At 46.7% G+C, this 18,631-nt stretch overlaps 1 protein-coding gene across 3 annotated transcripts in view; it reads left to right on the top strand.

Annotated features, from left to right (window-relative positions):
• NIPAL3 (NIPA like domain containing 3) overlaps positions 1–18,631 on the top strand; it is a 47,203-nt gene that overhangs the window by 14,724 nt on the left and 13,848 nt on the right. For all 3 annotated transcript variants that reach the window (XM_058553237.1, XM_058553238.1, XM_058553239.1), the window contains 5 exons: positions 5,199–5,267; positions 6,895–7,066; positions 9,900–9,959; positions 13,415–13,560; positions 16,383–16,479. In XM_058553237.1, coding sequence (XP_058409220.1) covers positions 5,199–5,267; positions 6,895–7,066; positions 9,900–9,959; positions 13,415–13,560; positions 16,383–16,479 — 544 coding nt within the window. The remainder of the gene's footprint in view (positions 1–5,198; positions 5,268–6,894; positions 7,067–9,899; positions 9,960–13,414; positions 13,561–16,382; positions 16,480–18,631) is intronic.

The raw sequence follows: 18,631 nt of genomic DNA on the forward strand, positions 1-18,631 counted from the left end.
CTCCAGCCATCTGGTGACAGTCAAGGTTAAAATGTAATTTTTTATTTCTGTCCAGAGTTCAGCTTTGAGGTGGTCATGGTAACCATCATGTTGACTCTGGCCTTGTTCTTATCTTTTTCTTTTATCACACCTAACAGAGCCCCAAAATACATGAAGCAAAAATTGACAGAATAGAAAAAAGAAATAGACAATTCAGCAGTAATAGTTGGAGACTTCCGTATCCCACTTTCAATAATGCGTAGAACAACTAGCAGAAGATCAGCAAAGAAATAGAAGACTTGAACGAGACTATAAACCAGCTAGACCTAACAGACATCTATAGAACATCCCACCCAACAATAGCAAAATACCCATTCTTTTCAAGTACACATGGAACATTCTCTGGGATAGAGCATATGTTAGACTACAAAAAAAATGTCAGTAAATCTGAAAGTTGAAATCATACACAATACGTTGTCTAATCACAATGGTATGAAATGAGAAATCAGTAACAAAAGGGAATTCACAAATATGTGGAAATTAAACAATATACTCCTAAATAGCCAATGGGTCAATGAAGAAAACACAAGAGAAATTAGAAAACACTTTGAGACAAGCTCATCCTAAAATTCATATGGAAATGCAAGGGACCCCAAGTGGCCAAAACAATCTTGGAAAAAGAACAAAATTGAAAGATTTCAATTTCTTGATTTCAAAAATTACTGCAAACGTACAATAATCAAAACAATGTGGTACTGACATAAGGACAGACATACAAATCAATATAGAGTCCAGATATAAACCTATACACCTATGTCAGTTGATTTTCAAAAAGGATGCTAAGACCTCTCCATGGGGAGAGAATGGTCTTTTCAACAAATGGTACTGGACCAACTGGATAGTCACATGTAAATGAATGAAGTTGGACTCCTTCCTCATATCATGTACAAAAATTAACTCAAAATGGATCAAAGACCTAAATGTAAGAGCTCAAACTATAAAACTCTTAGAAGGAAATATAGGTATAAATTTGTAACCTTGCATTAGGCAATAGTGTTTTGTTTTGTTTTGCTTTTTTAGTATCATCCAGGGTGCTTGGTTGAGACTAGGGCTAGAGAATCCAAGATGGCCTCACTCATGTCTGGAGCTGGAATGGCTTAATCAGCTAGCGGTTGGCTGAGAGAGCTGGGCCTCTCTCTTCTCTTGGTGTCGACCAGGCCCACTCATATATCTGGTCTCCATGTGGCCCCTCTCTCTCCCTATGGGTAGGCTGAACTTCTTTACATGTGGCTGGGTTCCCCTCTGAGCAAAAGTAGAAGCTATAAGGCCTAAGCTCAGAAGTCCCAGACCATCATTTCTGTCTCTATTGGTCACAAAGCCAACCGGGATTCAAGTGGTGGGGAGAAAGCCCCCTCCTCTTGATGGGAGTTGCGGTGTTTGCATACAGGGAGGGGAGAAATGGTTGGCAGCCATCGTTGCAATTTCTCACAAATGTTACCGTAACCCCAACTTTGGGACAGTATAGCTGTGAAAGTAAAATGGTAAAAGTCCTGCCTCTCCACTAGGCCTCCACTGATACCACCCCAGTGGGGAGGGGAAGGAGTGCTTCATTATTGCCAGATAGGAATAGAAGTACAGTCTCTACTGACGCTGTGAGGTGGGAGGAAGTGCCTCATCACTGGACACTGTCTCCCTACTTGGCCTTCTCTGATAGTCCCAGCAGGAGAGTTAAGGTGCCTTGTTACAGCCTCGAAAGGGTAGAAATCTTGGCTCCCTCTTGGCTTATGCTGGCATGGGTGAGGTGGGGTCATTTTATTTTCCTATGGTATTTGGAGTACAGCAATTATTATCTAGAAGTTTCCCATCTTGCTTATCTGCTCATCTCCTGCTCCTTTGACTAAAGAGAGTGGGCTTTTCTGGGGACTTTTTTTTGTCTGCGTCCATTGATATTTCCAGGTTGTCAGTTTCTTCAGCTCCGAGTGGGAGCTATATGAGGCAAAAAGAAAGCCCAGAGAACTCACCACCATGTCCTTCCTCAGGTCCCCAGGTCCCTAGTCTGTCTGGCTTCTTCTCTCTACCTTTCAGAGTCTTCTTATGTTTGCTTTCTAAATCACGTCCGGGCTTTTTAGTTGTACACAGCAGGAAGCATAGGAAAAAGTATGTCTACTCCATCTTGCTGGAAGCGGAAGTCCTGTAATTTACTTTTTAAATGGAAAGTTATAAGAGAATTTTATTGTACATAAACAGCATTGAAATATTTAAGAGAACTTGATTCCTTATATTCATAGGTGTAATTTATTAGACTTATAAGAATTACTTAGTTCCTTGATAAAGGTTTTGTTTCTAAAAAGCTAGATTCATGAGTTTGTTACTTTTATAGCAAATATAATTTTTAAACAAAAAACAAAATAATGCAGATAGCCATTTTTGTCTACAAAAGCCACCCCTCTAAGAAAAGAAAAGAAAAAATGACAACTTACGTTTACTAGGAGTTGGACTAATAATAAACATGTTCCCAAACTGTGTTCCATGAAGCACTGACTCCATTAGGCTTTTTGGTTGCAAGTAATAGAAACTAGCTCTTAAGCGAAAAAGACTGTGGGGCTGCTCCCAGAATCAAAAGAAGAGCTAGAGAAGCAGGCTTCAGGAAGGACGGGAACCAGGAAGAGTGCAGTGGTCTGGCTTGTCCAGGCCTGGCCTTGCGCAGGAGTGAGCCCGGCCTTTTTTCAGCCTTTGTGTTTCTCAGTCCAAGATCTGGATCCTAGAGAGAGAGTTTCTGACCTGCCTGGTTTGGACCAAGCTTGGGTCATGGGCCCGTCCTTGTCCAGGGGAGGATGGAGCACTGTGAATGACAGTCCCAACAAGACTGTCCAATGGGGAGTCTTCCACAGCACAATCAGGGTGCTATTACCAGAAGGAAAGGAAAGTGATTAAAATGTCAGGCAGGTAAGAAGCACAGACCCCTTTAGCTCTGAGATCCTGTGATCCTACAGGGAAGATATGGTGTCTCTTTAATTCTATTTAACTGAGAAGAGACAAAAATACATGAAACCACAGAGATGGAGAAGGACTGAGGGAGTGCAGCTCAGGCTGTGAGAGCCATCTTGGGAGGAAGTAGAAGCGGCTCCCTTGGGTCCCATGAGATGCCCCCAACGACCTCCCGTTAATGAGCTATTTTATCAAGTGAAGTCAGTCAAAGCCAGTTCCCCATCTGGCCTGATCATTCGCTTGGTTTCTGTTGGCAGTCTGGCCTGATCAGAGGCTTAGGTCAGGGCTGGAGAGGCCCGTAGAGGTTATCCGAGCCAGCACTTACATTTTCCAGACAGGGACTCACAATCCTGATGAGGGGAAGGGACTTGTCTAAGATAGTGCAGGGATGAGGCAGCAGAGCTGGAACTGGAACCCAGGACTCCTGGCTCCCAGCTCAGCGTCTTTCCTCTGTGCTGCAACGCTGCCTCTTACTGGGGGAGATGTCATGGACAGCCGTGGCGGTTTCCATCAGTAGGCCTCCCGCTCCCTCCTCCTGCCCTATCCCGCAGCCAGCTGCCCCTTCTCAGGAAGCGCCCTCAGCTGTCGAGGCCCTCAGCACTCCAGGAGAGGGAAGGGAGGGGGATGGAGGGTTGACTTCTTCTGTTATTCGTCGCTAATTATCTGTCCTTCCAGACAGACTGAAGGGCTGTGTTTTTATTGTTCACTGCTGATGCACTAGGGCCTGGCCCAGGCCCTGAAGAATGGGCAGGTTTCACAGGGAGGGCAGCTGGATGGGAGAAACCTCTTGAGCAAAGGGGGCATTGGGGGAAGCCTATCCTGGGAAGGGAGGATTCATATTTGACTAAAATAGAACATTTGTTTGGTGTTTAGTGGTGGAATAATGCTGCAGGGTGTTTTGGGGACATGATATGTGTGGTTTAAATGCTGAGCCAAGTACACTTTGACCCAGCAGTCCCACTTCTAACAGTTTATCCCAAGGGAATAATCTTCATAAATGCACAAAAATGTGTGTACTGGGATGTTCAATCACAGTGTTGTTTAAAAAAAGAGACACAGTCTAAGTATCCAATAATAGAGAAGCAATGATAAAATATGGCACATCCAAACGATGTTTGACATTTATTTGACATTTATTAAAAATGATGAATTAAATATGCCTGACAGGAGAATGTTTATAATATCTTAAGTAAAAGAACAGGTTCTAAAACAGATTTTAATCTTATTTTTATAAATTAAATTAACATTTCCATTCATATCTAAATTTATGGATAGAAAAAAAGTTTACAAGAACAAGAACCAAAATGTTTGCAGTAATTATCTCTGGGTTTTAGAATTACAGGTGGCTTTTCTATTTTGTTAGAAAACATTTCTTTGTTAGAAAAAAAGGTTCTTTTCATTTATATTTCATAGTTATTCTACAATGAATATGTGTGGTAATTGTTTTTTAAAGTTAAAAATGCCATGCCAAGGAATCTGAACCTTATTCTTAAGGTGACGGAAATTAAATTTTTGTAAATCAAATACTTGAAAATGCCCTAAGCAATTTAGCCAGTTAAAAGAATCTCCTTGAGACCTCTCTGGGAACACGAAGGCTCCATTGATAAAATGGCAAATTATATCCCTTCCTGTGTTTCTCCCATAAATTCTGATTTCTGAATGTTTTTTTCTTGAGCCAGACCCTGACAAGTCAATACATTAAGGGGACTAGTAGAGCAGATTTAGGCCTTTCACCATCAGACAAAGGATGGTGCCTTCTGGAAGTGTCCAGTTCAGGGCTGTGTTGTGAAACCATCAAGGCAGCCAAATCACCCTTGGGTAGTAAAATTCCAGCACAGGGTCTTTTTTTTCATTTTGTGAGGAAGATCAGCCCTGAGCTAACATCTGCCAATCCCCCTCTTTTTTTGCTGAGGAAGACTGGCCCTGGGCTAACATCCATGCCCATCTTCCTCCACTTTATATGGGACGCCACCACAGCATGACTTGACAAGCAGTGTGTCAGTGTGCGCCCGTGATCCAAACCAGCAAACCCCGGGCCGCCACAGCGGAGCACACGCACTTAACCACTTGCGCCACCAGGCTGGCACCCTCAGCACAGGGTCTTGAGTGTGGCTTTGTGGTGGTGCTCTTCTGGTTTGTTTTGGGACAGCAAACACTTGGGTTTCAAATGTGTGCTGGGGCCCCTTAGCTTAGGCCCAGCTCATATCTGCTCCTCTGAACTTTCCTTACAGGAAAACTTGATCGGCGCCCTTTTGGCGATTTTTGGACACCTTGTGGTCAGCATTGCGCTTAACCTCCAGGTAAGTTTCAGTCGCCAGCACTGTCTGGGGCAGAGATACAGCCGATAAGCCAGGATGTAGGGTGCAGGCCCAGCTGCCTCCTCACTGTGGGATGTTGCCTGTTCCATCCCTGGGCTGGGCCCAGGACAACACCTTGTGGGTTGTTCCAGAATGTACCTTGATTCTTTGCCCCCACTTCATCCCGCCATCACCCATAACACTCATGACAGTGCTTTCCATTACTTAAAAGTCTCTGGGGGTGCCTGGAGCAGCTGTTGTGGATGCCCCTCCCCAGATCCCCTTGGCCCATGAGTTCGCAAGCAGCTGTGGCTTGGAGTAAGCTGATAGCTTGGAGAGCTTCTCCTGAGGGCACACGGGAACTGGTTCCACTGGCATAGCTAGGAAGCTTGGTGTGTGTGTTGGGTGGCGGGTGTGGATAATGCCTTCAGCCAGTGGGGGATGGGAGTCAGTGGATAAATGCCTCAGGCTCCATCCTTGGGTAGGATGGTTCTGAGGTGAGTTCACAAGGTTTCTCAGAGGGTCCCCAGTGGGACTGAGGCCCAGTAGCCCAAGGCCCTAACTGGCCCATTAATGCCCTCTTCATTGATCCTTCTCCCTTCCCTGTCTCACTTTCCTTCTCCCTTACTTGTGTTTCCTGGAATCACCTCCTAAATCAACTACCTGCTCCTGAGTCCTTGTCTCAGGGGCTGCTTCTGGGAAACCCAGACTAAGCCTTGACACCTGCGGACAGCATAAATCCCACTGCACGCTGGCGAACGCCTCTGGTGGCGCTACTTGGCTTCCAGCTGCAGTGAGCCGCTCTCCCTCCCTGCAGCAGGCACGTGAACACGTGTACCTGGTACATCTCGGGTCCCACGCACACACGTGTGTGAGAGTGTTTCTGAGGCCACGTGGTCTCTTAGCTACTTGTCTGGTTCATTCTACAGACCAGCATCTCTGCTTCCGTATCTGCTTCTGTGCAGCCCACATCATGATCCTCCCCAAATGGCAGCCTTGGTCCTCTAAGTCAACATGACTGTCTAGCTTTCCTTAGTCACTGCCTCAGTTTCTGTGTCCCCAGTTCACATTTCCAGAAAAAAGAATATTGGCCATACTTAGGCCAGGTATCCACCTGAGGGGGAGCAGGGTCCACTGATGCCCACAGGGCTGCCTAGCAGAGCTGCCAGCACTTGCACAGAAGGGAGTGTTGCTGAGCGGGCATCCTGAACATGGGGACGCCGGGGCCTTGCAGTAAGAGGGAAAAGGTCAACTGAGGCCAGGCTGACGTGGGGGTCTTTAGACCACGGCTCCCACCCCAGACTGCACATTGCCTGTGATGTGTATTAGAAATGCACGTTTCCAGGCCTCATCCACACCTCCCCTGAGAGTGACTCTAAGGATGAGACACATGTATTTTTTCAAAGCTTCCCGGGGAATTTTTAAGGCTTCCTAGGCAGTTTGAGAACTTCTGTCTTAGAATAGCAATCTAGAATTTAGATCACTACTGCTTGACTGCCCTCTGAGTAAGGACTCCAAAAAACCTGACAAATCTTCCCAAATAGAAGTGAGGGGTAGGTTTAGGATACGTGCATTACAGCATCTTTTCCCCAAACATCTGGGCAAATTGCACTCTTTCTCGGATTTCTAGAAGTACTGCCACATCCGCCTGGCAGGCTCCAAGGACCCCCGCGCCTATTTCAAGACCAAGACATGGTGGCTGGGCCTGTTCCTGATGCTGCTGGGCGAGCTCGGCGTGTTTGCCTCCTACGCCTTCGCCCCGCTCTCGCTGATCGTGCCCCTCAGCGCTGTCTCCGTGATAGGTAAGACCAGGTGCCCCCTCCCTCCCCTGAGAGTCGCCGCCTGTGTGACCACAGGCGTGTGGTCACATCCAGGATCAAAGACACTTGTTAAACAATCCAGCTATTGCTTTGATAATAATAGCTCACACTTAACAAAAGGCTTCACACACACCGGGCCCTGCTCTAAGCACTTGGCGGATATTAGTTCTCGTCCTTCCGGCAGCCTTTTGAGGGAGATACTGTTATATCCCCATTTTACAGGTGAGGAAGTCGAGGCACAGACTGGTGAAGTTACTTCCCCCAAATCACACAGCTAGTGAGGGCAGGGCTGGGATGCAGACCAGGTTGTCTGGCTCCAGAATCTGTTTAAATTTTTTTTTATTTCTACTGCGAAAGGAAGATAAACCTTAACCCATTCATCCTAGCACCGTTAAGATAACCTAAGCTTTTATAGAGTTCAGATGTCTTCTGCCTCTAAGAAATGCACATCCAGCTTATTCTCTGATCTTTTTACATCAACAGACACCATTTTTAAAACATCATTAACTTTCTCATCTGCCATTTTTCTATGATTTTTGTAATCACTGAGCCAGTGTTTCAGAACATTTGAACCAACTAAAAGACAAAGGAGCTTTAATGTCCATGAGGTCATAGATAAAATAGAATTTGGAAAAGAATTCTTTTCTTCTTAAATAAAAGATGTTAGGAGATTAGTGAACAATAGCTTTTTATATATAGGAGCAGGGCCAGTGAACTCGCTTTGGAATGTTTCCTCCCATCTTGCTGGCAAGCACTTCACTGCCTAGAAACTTTTCTGCTCTTAAGGGAGAAAATCATATTTTGAGTCTTAATGCTCCTGGAATTAAGAGAGCCTCTTCTCCACCAGGGATGGCATATGCTTAGCAGTTATGTGCCCCTCCTGTACCCACGGCAGACATCACTAATCAATCACAGCATTCCTTCCTGGCGAGCCTAGATGGGGCCTCAGAATTCCCAGAGCTTCAGGCAGTCACTGCCAATTACCAGGAGTTGGCAAAGGAGCAGAAGCCTATTTGTGTTCCCTGATCCTATTAAAAACCCCTCTTTTTCTTGACCAGGGTTGGTAAACTGGCAGCCCACAAGATGAGTGAGGTCCAAAGACACACTGTGTTCTTTCCTGCACAGTATGTTTTTTAAATATAATTGGAATGCCTTTAGTTGAGGCAAGTGGTCTGCCATTGTCTGAACTTTTCCCTATTGTCCTACATCTGGCCTGCTTTCTACGTTTGTGTTATTGCCCAGCCTCAGCAGGTGTTTAGCTTCATCCTCTGCCCATTGCTGACCTCTCCAAAGGGCTCTCAGAACCTTTATGCACTATGAGGACTAAGTGACTGACTGACTAAGTGCTTTAAATGTTAGTCTTTGAATTTTGATAAAGATCAAATAATCAAATTCTTAAGAATAAGAGGCTGAATTATAACGGTGGGACTTCAGGTATCAGCCACAGGAAATTAAGGGGTTCTTAGAGCTTCTTAAGTCACCTAGTGAAATTAATATTAAAAATAAATAAATATTAGGGGCCGGCCCAGTGGCGTAGAGGTTAAGTTTGTGCGCTCTGCTTCCGTAGCCCAAGGTTCACAGGTTCAGATCCCAGGCACGGACCTACGCACCGCTTATCAAGCCATGCTGTGGCAGCGTCCCGTATAAGGTAGAGGAAGATGGGCACAGATGTTAGCCCAGGGCCAATCTTCCTCAGCAAAAAAGAGGAGCATTGGCATCGGATGTTAGCTCAGGGCTGATCTTCCTCACATACATACATACATAAATATTAAAAATAATAACTACTATTTATTGGGTACCTATTACTTATCAGTCACTGTTCCAGGTACTTAAATAATAATAATAGCAGCTCAGTTATTGAGCATTTACTGTGTGACACATGATTTATATATATCATCTCATTTAATTGCCCCTGTAACTCAAGAGGTAGGCATTTTCAGTGGGGCTGATAAACCGACTCAGAGAGAGAGAGAATGAGAGAAGAATACAAAGAAGAGGAAGGTGGGAAGGAACAGAAAAGTGAAAAAAGAGAGAAGGAAGACCTGATTTGTAGTGTTTTTTATCTATATGGTGTAAACACCCCCACTGCAGCTAATTTCAAGCTACCAATGGTTTCCTGAATATTTAACAATCAGCCAGCTGGTGCAAGCTGGACCCAGCACACTATTTCCTGGACTAGGAAACTGAGACCCCAGTAAAGTGACTGACCCCGGGTCACAGCCGGAAGAGGCAGAACTGAGAGAGTAATCCAGGCCTGTTCACGGTGCATGCCAGCCCCTTCCTTTAGGGCAGTCACAGGGAAGTTTGGATGAGTCTGCAACTGTGGCAGAGTCACGGAGAGAAAGGAACCAGGGGAAGATGTCGGAGGCAGGCCTTGCAGTGGAAGGAGCAAGAGCCCTGGCCTCTGACAGTCCTGGTCCAAGTCTAGCCTTCCCTTACCAGCTGCATGATCTCGAGTGGGTCCTTCACCTCTCTTAGCCTCCATGTCCCCATTTTTCACATGAGAATAATAATAGCACCCACCTCAAAGGATGAACATGCCAGAAATAACTTGTGTAAACTGCCTGTCGCACAGCAAGTACTGAACAGAAGATGCCCCTGGCCTTGTAAGAAATCCTCAGGACGGCTCAGAGAGGGGCCTCCCTTTCCAAGATGGAAAACCGGAAGGGACTGAGCTCTTGGGAGCATGAGTGAGAGGTTAGGAAGGACCAAGCTCCAGTGCAAATGAGCCAACCCAGAGGGCGTGGGGGAAGGGACTCAACCACGCATGTGACTGACGGCGGCCTCCATTCTCTTCCCTATGCTTTTTTTATAGCTAGCGCCATCATAGGAATCATATTCATCAAAGAAAAATGGAAACCTAAAGACTTTCTGAGTAAGTTCACTGATTTGAGCCCTGTTCTTAATTTTATGCTTGTGCTTTTTTCATTATAAAACCAGCTCATCCCAATTCAGAGATCATCTCTCTCCTGTTCCCTCCTGTGGTTCTATATTCCACCCTCCTCAGCCTCCTGAGAGCTGGGTTTTTAAATCGGTGGTTCCAAACCTGGCTACACATCAGAATCCTCCATGAGACTTTTTAGAATGGACTTCCATTCATTCTCATCAATCAATATTTATTGAGCATCTATTGTGAGGATTTTAGGAGGCCCAATAAAAGGCACCCTCTTCCCCTAACTAAGTTCTAAAGCAATGGAAAATAAACACGGAAGTCAAACTAAGGAGGTCGGAAGTCAGGCTTTATTAGTAATAAAATCCAGACTGGAGTGTGCAGCTTAGCTGTTCAGCCAAAGGAACTTGCTCTCACTCCCCACCCCTACACCCCAGCTCCCAGCTGGACCTTGGGCCGGCCTCCCAAGGAGAGATCTGGGTTTGCAGAGTGGAACACTTATGCAGAATTACTGCCTCACAGTCTGGGGCAGAGAAGGAAGGAAAAAGAGCTCAGCCTCAGTGTTTAAATTCTGTTGATTGATTAGCTCCACTCAGATGAGAAATGTGGACCAGTGGGCACGAGGTGGAAGTATCAGTCCAACGGAGGTCCCTCCACGTGCGAACCTGAGGAGTGGGGAAGGAGTGTCCCCCAAGACGCCTGCTAAGTGCCACACTCTGTTGTAGATACCAGGAATATAGCAGCAGGGCAGATGGGGTTCCTCCTCTCATGGAGATTGTAGTCTAATGTGTGTGTGTTGAGAGAGAAGGCATACAATAAATAAACAAGTAAACAACTAAATAAAATAATTTTAGATCATAATGAGTGTTTCAGAAGAATGGAATACTTCTTGATGTGGGACTGGAGAGATGGGGATACTTTGCCTAGGCTGGGCAGGATTAGACTCTGAAAAGGTGAAGAGCCCAGACCTAAATGATGCTAAAGAGACTGTCATGTGGAAGGAGCAGCAGGTGCAAAGGCCCTGAGGTAGGAATAGGCTTGGCGTGTCCAGGATCAGTAAGGCCAGTGTAGCTGGAGGGTGATGAGTAAGGGAAGGAGGACATGAGAGCAGAGCGGCATGGAGGACTGGATGATGGAGGGCCTTATAAGCCATGCTAAGGAGTTAAGGAGGGACATGATGGTGGGCCCAGGCTCTGTCCTCTGAGATTTTGAAGTCTGGGCTGGGGCCTGGGCATTTGCATTCTTATAAAGCTCCCCACGGTGAAGTATATATGTCAGCAACACGCTTTGAAATGTATCAAAAAAATAAGATGGCTTGATGAATGGATGGAGAGATGAAGAGAATGGGTAGATATGTGATAAGGCAAGTACCGTAAAATGTCATTGAAAATGTAAGTGGTGGGACTAAGGGTGCTCACTGTACAACTCTTTCAACTTTTCTGTGTGTCTGAAAAATTTTAAAACAAAATATCAGGGAGAAGAAGCTCCCGAGATGCTGTGGACACACAGCCGGGTTTGGGAACCACTGTTCTGAATCATTGGTGTAGAGGAAGAGCAAGGTGGAGCCAGGGGATGAAAGAGGAAAGAATCTTAGAAAAGAAAAACGCAGATGATGTAACAGATGATGCCAGGAAGACTGAAAGACTCAGGCTGATTTGCAGTAGTCCTGGTGGTGGGGCGAGGGGGACCCTGGGCTGGTTCTGAGGCCAGTGTAGAGGTTTATGTCCCTTCCAGGGTCACTCTAGGTAGTTCCTGAGTGAGAGCCATGCTAGTCCAGGCAGTGCCCTACGTAAATTGGAAAAAGATGGCCCTTCTGGGCATCTGTTGCCCTGTGGACACATGCCTTAGTGAGCAGAGCATGGGCTAGATTTTAGCCCTCCTCACTCCTTTAGCTAGAGGCCCTTGTGCAGTGAGCAACCTGCACAGCTGTCCATGGCTGCCCTGCCTAAAGTTCCATTAAATTCAGCAAACATTCGCTCAGTGCTAGACCTGTGCTGGACACTGCGGGCATAGAGATGAGTAAGATCTATACCTGCCTAAAGAAAACCTAAGACACAGACTTGTGTATCTTAGCACAGAACTTACTATGTGAAGTTTAACCATGGTTCATTCAATTATTGAACAATTGAACAGCCAGTTTTTGAGCCCTGGCTACATTTATGAGGCCTTTAATGAAAATAAAACACATTTAATATGATAGCACATTTTGTGGAGACAGTGGAATAGGTATAGTTAGTTCTATCCCAGAAAAATCCAGAGGCCTGTGGTCACCATGTGTGCAGCTCAGAACTCACAGCCCTTTTCAGCTTGCTTGGGCTGGACCTCGAGAGAGTTTTCACCAACCCTGCAGTGTTCAGCTGTGTGACAGGACCCTGGGGAAGAGTCAGGGACTCTTGTCCTTCACCCAGGGGCATGCCTCCTGGGCCACTAGCAGTCTCTGACAGGTCTACGGAGGAGAATATTGATGGTATTTACGTAGTTCCCTCGGGAGTAAGTTAAATAGCCGCTTGGGAAAGGGTGAGGTAATTTCAGAAAGGTACATAGGTAGGCTCTGAAGGTTTGCTTTTGAAGTTTTTTAATTTGGTTTTGTAGCTTGCGCATAAAGTGATTCTAGCTTTAAAATATTCCCTATAAATACACGTTGAGACCACAGTGCAATACCAGAATGGCTAAAATGAAGAAGAAAAAATAGGCAGTTTTCCTCTCATGCTCTACTGGTGGGAGTGTAAGTTGGTACAGCCACTTTGGGAAACCATTGGACAGGAACTGCTAACCTGAGCATCCACATCTTCTGTGACCCAGGAACTCCACTCCTAGTGTTATACCCAACGGAAATACATATCTGTGTTTCCAAATGACATGTACAAGAATGCCCGTAGCAGCATGATTTGTTATAAGCCAAGACTGGAGACTACTGAAATGCCCGTCAACAGTAGAAAGGATCAGTTGTGTTGTAGTCACACAATGGACCACTTACAGCAGTGAGGATGGAGGAGGCCCACTGCACGCCCCAGCACAGGTGAACCTCACCAGCATCGTGTCACGTGAACACAGACACAGGAGGACATACTGAGCGAATCCATTTAAATAGAGTACAAAACCATGCAAACCATCAGTAGTGGTAGAAGCCAAGCCAGTGTTACCCTGGGGCTGGGGGCTGGTGATTGGAAGGGGGATCTTGATGTCCTGCTAATGTTCCCTGTCTTGATCGGGTGCTGATTACATGGGTGTGTTCACTTTGTAAGAATTCATCGAGCCTTTGTTTGTGTGCATGTTACACTTCATTAAAATTTTTTAACATGTTTTTTAACAAGATAACCTATTTTTTAAAGTAAAGAAAACCCAAAAATGCAAACACCAAGAGGTGTTGCCCCAGAAGCGCATCCTGGCCTGGGGCCCGCCCCGCGGCGAGCCCTGTGACAGCCTCCCCTCCCCCGCAGGGCGCTACGTGTTGTCCTTCGTTGGCTGCGGTTTGGCCATCGTGGGCACCTACCTGCTGGTGACATTCGCACCCAACAGTCATGAGAAGATGACAGGCGAGAACATCACCAGGCACCTTGTGAGCTGGCCTTTTCTCTTGTACATGGTAAGAGAAGCCTCTGGTCCTTCCACCTGAGATGGCGAGAGGGGGGATTGAGTCCTAGAAACCAGAAACCTGAAGGCCCAGCAATAGGGGATTCCCACGAATCGTGACGTATTTCACAGCACTGAAGACCTTGCTCGTGGAGGGTACGTAGTTCGCGGGGAAATGGTGTTTTGTATGTCCTGAGTCATGTCTGAAACTGCATGTATAGTATGACAGCTTTATTTTTTAGAGGTATTTGTAGGTGTGTGCATATAAAGTGTCTAGAAAGGACACAAATTCCATCAGTAGTTTCTCTGGGAGATGGAGTTATGAGTGAGTTTTTATTTTGTCTTCATCTTTATGTATCATCCAAAACTCCTTTGGTGAGCATTTAAAACTTTTATGGTAAGAAAAAAAGTTAAAATTGTAAACAGTTATAGAATGTTATTTATTTATTTTGGCCCAGTATCACACAGCTGATAGAAACACGGGAGACACTGGAAACTTCCGTCTCCTAAACCCCCAGCCACAGCCCCGGTTATATCCTGTGCTAGGTCTGCGAATAGCTAACCGAGGAAAAGATCTAAGGTGTTTGGTAAAGCTACTGGTGTACTCCTGTTCCACGCCTGGCACCGTGCTAGACACTTTTTTATGTATCATCTCAGATTCTGTCAACAGAATCTGACATGATAGAGTACAAAAGCAAGTGTTTTTCTCCCCATTTTATGGATGAGAACACTGGGGCTCAGGGAGGTTAGCTAACATGCTCAGAGTCCTGGAGAGCAGAGCTGGACTTGAGGCCGGGCCCGCATGGCCTCAGGTGCCGCCTTCCTTCACTAGGGCCTGCTGACGAAGGCGTTCGCTGTTTTCCCTCTGACGCGAGCAGCCTGGGGCTGCTCCAGAAGCCCCGGAATATCCTTTCTCCTCAGACTGCCCACAGGCAGAGGATAGAGCTCCCCAAACGGGGGTGTGTCACCTCCCTACCCCCAGCCAGCGCCAGCGTTCACCTGGTCGGGGTGGAGAGATGTCCGCAGGACAGAGCCGAAGACCCAACCCTTCAGGAAAAGCTCTACCCAGAACGCAGACTTGTCTCTCAGGGACTGCTGGCCTTGGCCAAGTCGCTTAACCGGAAGCTCTGACTCCTTCTCTGTAAGCTGGAAACCACCCAGCAGTTGGCAGGGGCTGGGCGACTGACTCAGTTTGTTTTCCTTCATCATGTCTGTCAGGCCGTGCTGCCAGCTAGAGAGATCTGGCTGAGTCAAATTCAATAGATATTTATTGAGTGTCCACTATGTGCCAGACACTGTGGATATAGCACATAAATGCGACGTGCTCACAGAACTGAGGGTCTCTCAGAAGGCGCCAGCGCCTACACGGCCACCTTGCGATAGAACACCAAGTGCTATTCCAGCATTGACCTAGGCATCACGAGGAATGACTGAAAAATCGGGCCCCCCCCGAATGCACGCACGATGGTTGGAGATGTTGATGAGTAACTTTGCATCTGCTTGATGGAGTATTCAGTGGCAATTAAAGATAATTATGACAACTTCACAAAACATGAAAATTGTTTATGGTATCTAAAAATGGCCCTATACAAAATTGTGCGTTGACTATGATGACAAGTAGATAAAATGTGTATTCACTGTGACAAAGACAGGAAGAAACAGGAAAATGAAAACAGCTGTGTTTTATGGTCTCTAATTATGAGGAATTTTTAAACATTTTCTTTTCAAAATGCCGATTAATGCTTCAAAATTGGTTTTTATAACAAATAAACTGTGATAGGAGGTTGGAGTAGGCACATGGAGCTGAGCCATTGTCGAGTTTTTCTGCTTCCGTTTTGCTGGGAGCTGGGGCTGGCTTTACTTCCTGGAAAAGTGTTGCGAAATGTCTGTGCCTTTCAGGAGTAGAAAGGACAGGCCGTTGATGCAAGGGGGGGAAACTTCTCAAACACCAGACTTGCCGTTGTCTAATAGTGAGATTCACTGACTGAGCACCTTCTAGACGCCAGGCACTGGGCCTCCTGTCTTCAGGCGGTGCAGCCCAGCGGAAAGCACGTGGGCCCTGGAGCCGGACTGTCCAGGTTCAAATCCCGGCTCTGCCGTTTACTAGATTGCCGTAGTACCTGCTTAATAGAATTATTGTGCTGATTTAATGAGTTGAGTATAGATAAAATGCTTTCAACAGTGCCTGGCGTATTTCTGAGTTTAAGTGCTAGCTGTACTTATGGCCCTGTAAGGTGGGAATTATTATTCCCGTTTCACAGAGGAGGTAACCAAGGTTTAGAGAAGTTAAGCGACTTGTCCAAGGTCACACAACCAGTTGAGAAGCAGATCCAAGTTCAAGCCTGGGCCTCCCTGAGCCCAGATGTCCTGTTCTTTCTGTTCTACCAAGCCGCACACATCGGCGCTTGGTTAGGGGACAAGGGGCGTGTGTGCTCGTAGACTTAACCAAAGAGCTCTTCTCCTCGGTGGACAAGCGTCTGCCTCTCTGACTGACCCCCGGTTTTAAGGGGGTTGCCCATGGAGCAGTGAGGTGGGAAGAAACCTTGGTCATCCAAACAGGGTGGATGTGAGGCCAGTAGGTCGCCCTCAGCCCTCCCACGAGGCGGACTCCTTCCCGGCATTGTCCAGGGGTTAGAGAGATTCGCTCAGCGGTCCCCCCTTTTCCACAGAACATCTGTCAGGCGTTGGGGGAATGCTGGGTGTTGTAGTTCCCTTTCGTCTCTGAGGGTTGTGCCTGACGAAACCAGCAGCATAGACTCTGGGAGCCCGCCAGGGTCTCCCGGTCCCGCCTGTCTCCGGGGCCCCGCTGACGGCCCTGCTTGCGGCTCTCCGCAGCTGGTGGAGATCATCCTGTTCTGCCTGCTGCTGTACTTCTACAAGGAGAGGAACGCCAACAGCATCGCCGTGATTCTGCTCCTGGTGGCGCTGCTCGGTAAGCGGGGCTCCAGGTGATGAGCTTTTGCCACCACCAAGTGGCACCACAAGGAAACGTGGGTTTCGTTTACAGAGCTGTGGCCTTGGGACCCAGAAGCGCTTGAGGCCGGCTCAGGTTGGCCCGTCCCCTGCGGCGGCTGCAGGAGCTGGGTCCCTGCTGACCGCAGGCGGCTCCCGCCGGTCCCGTCACACTGCTGACCGCGCTCAGCGTTCTTGCTCAGATCCCGAGTCTCCTAAGGGCCGGGAGTGGTGCTGGACACCGGCTGTGCGGTGAACAAGACAGAGCCCGGCCTCGGATGCCGCCATTCCAAAGGGAGCAAACGGCAGCAAACAAGTAGGCAGATACACAGATAATCTAAGTTCGGGCAACAACTAAGAGAAGAAGAAGAAAGCAGAGGGTGAGGTGGGTTAAGAGGTCATTTCAGAGAAGTCAGAGCAACTTCCCACAACTGAGTCCTTCAGGGTCCGTGTAAAACCTATCAGGTTAGGAATTCATTCTGGATTCAAAGGCAAGAATTAATTTCTCTCTCTCTCTCTTTTTTTCTTTCCTTTTAGAGATAGTGGTGCAATGGGGGAAATGGCTCCTAAATCAATTGAGGCAAGGCTCTAACCCCGCAGAGAGTTTGATATACTAAATAGAGCTGTGAGAAATACCTGTTCTTCCTGAAGGAGACGTGGAGGCGGTGGGGGTGACCCCCCACTGCTGCCTCCTAGTGACTCTCCCCCTTTAAGCCACACTGTCCTCTAAAAGGGGCAGAAGAGAGCACCCGGATCTCAGGGGGAGAGGGGATTAAATGTGATGAGCACAAGGGCCCAATATGTGTCATTTCCCTTCTGTCCTTCCCACCTCGAGCCCCCACTCCAGCAATCGGCCATAAACCACAGAGTTATGTGTCACCATAGGACACAGTTCCATCATTTTGTTTTCAAAAACAGCTTTATTGAGATATAATTTTCATACCATAAAGTTCACCTGTTTAAAGTGTACAATTCAGTGGTTTTTAGTATATTCACAGAGTGTGCAACCATCATCATAATTGAATTCTAGAACATTTTTGTCACCCCAGAAAGAAACCCTGTGCCCATTAGCAGTCACTCCGCATTCCTGCCTCCTCCCAGCCCCTGGCCAACCACTCGTCTACTTTCTATCTCTATAAATTTGCCTTTCTGGACATAGGATATAAAAGGAATCACACTATGTGGCCTTTTGTGACTGGCTTCTTTCACTGAGCGTAATGTTTTCAAAGTTCATCCCTGCTGTCGCATGAATCAGTAGTCCGTTCCTTGGTGATCCTGTTTTCAAAGTGGACTGGAAGATCACAGTCCCAAAAAGTTCTCTCCTGGCGAGTAGGAAGGCCAGAAGGTTCTGAGGCACACTGGCCATTCCCCTTCTGTCCCCTTCTCACTAACAAGGGCAGCCTGATGAAAATGCTTGCCTTAACTGGCCGGCCATGTTTGAAAACTGTAGTCTAAGTGGCTGAGGGCCCCAGATGTTGCTGTGTGTGACGGGCTGTTGGTAGGAGAAGGCAACATGAGCAGAAGTTGAGAAAAATAGGAAAGCAGAGCATTTCGGCCAGAACAACGGGCTTCATTTGTACCATTCTTGGGAGTTGTTTCTTTGAACTGCTGCTTTGGCATGGGGATCAGACAGTTTAGAGTTAGAAGTCATTTCTGCACCACCAGGTGAAGCAGTGGTCTCCGTAGTGAGGTGACCAAGATGGCCCACTGGGTGTGTGGGAAGAAAATATTAGAACTGATATTTTTACCTCCACCTTTTAGATGATTCTTCCTGCACATTTTATAATGTACATATCATATAAGCCCAGTGTTACACGACTATAATTTTAAAATAAATAAACATATATTTGAAAAGTATGTGCATATGCATAGGGGTATGCATTCCAAGCATTTGGAGACCTCTGGTCTAAAGACGTGTTTTTAAAAATATAAATGAGTAAGCATTAAAAAAAAAAAAAAAAACTCGAGCTCTTTACAGGCCATGTTTTCCTGTGATTGCCATGAGAATGATACTCACAGGAGGTTAACATATCCATTCAAAGATTGTTTTGGCCTCCCAACATGTTCCAGGCACAGCGCTGCCACTCGGGTCCAGAGACCGGAACTCAGTGCCCTTTCTTGGTGGAGTTTAG

Source organism: Diceros bicornis, chromosome 13 (genome assembly GCF_020826845.1).
Source record: "Diceros bicornis minor isolate mBicDic1 chromosome 13, mDicBic1.mat.cur, whole genome shotgun sequence".
Taxonomy (NCBI): Eukaryota; Metazoa; Chordata; class Mammalia; order Perissodactyla; family Rhinocerotidae; genus Diceros; species Diceros bicornis.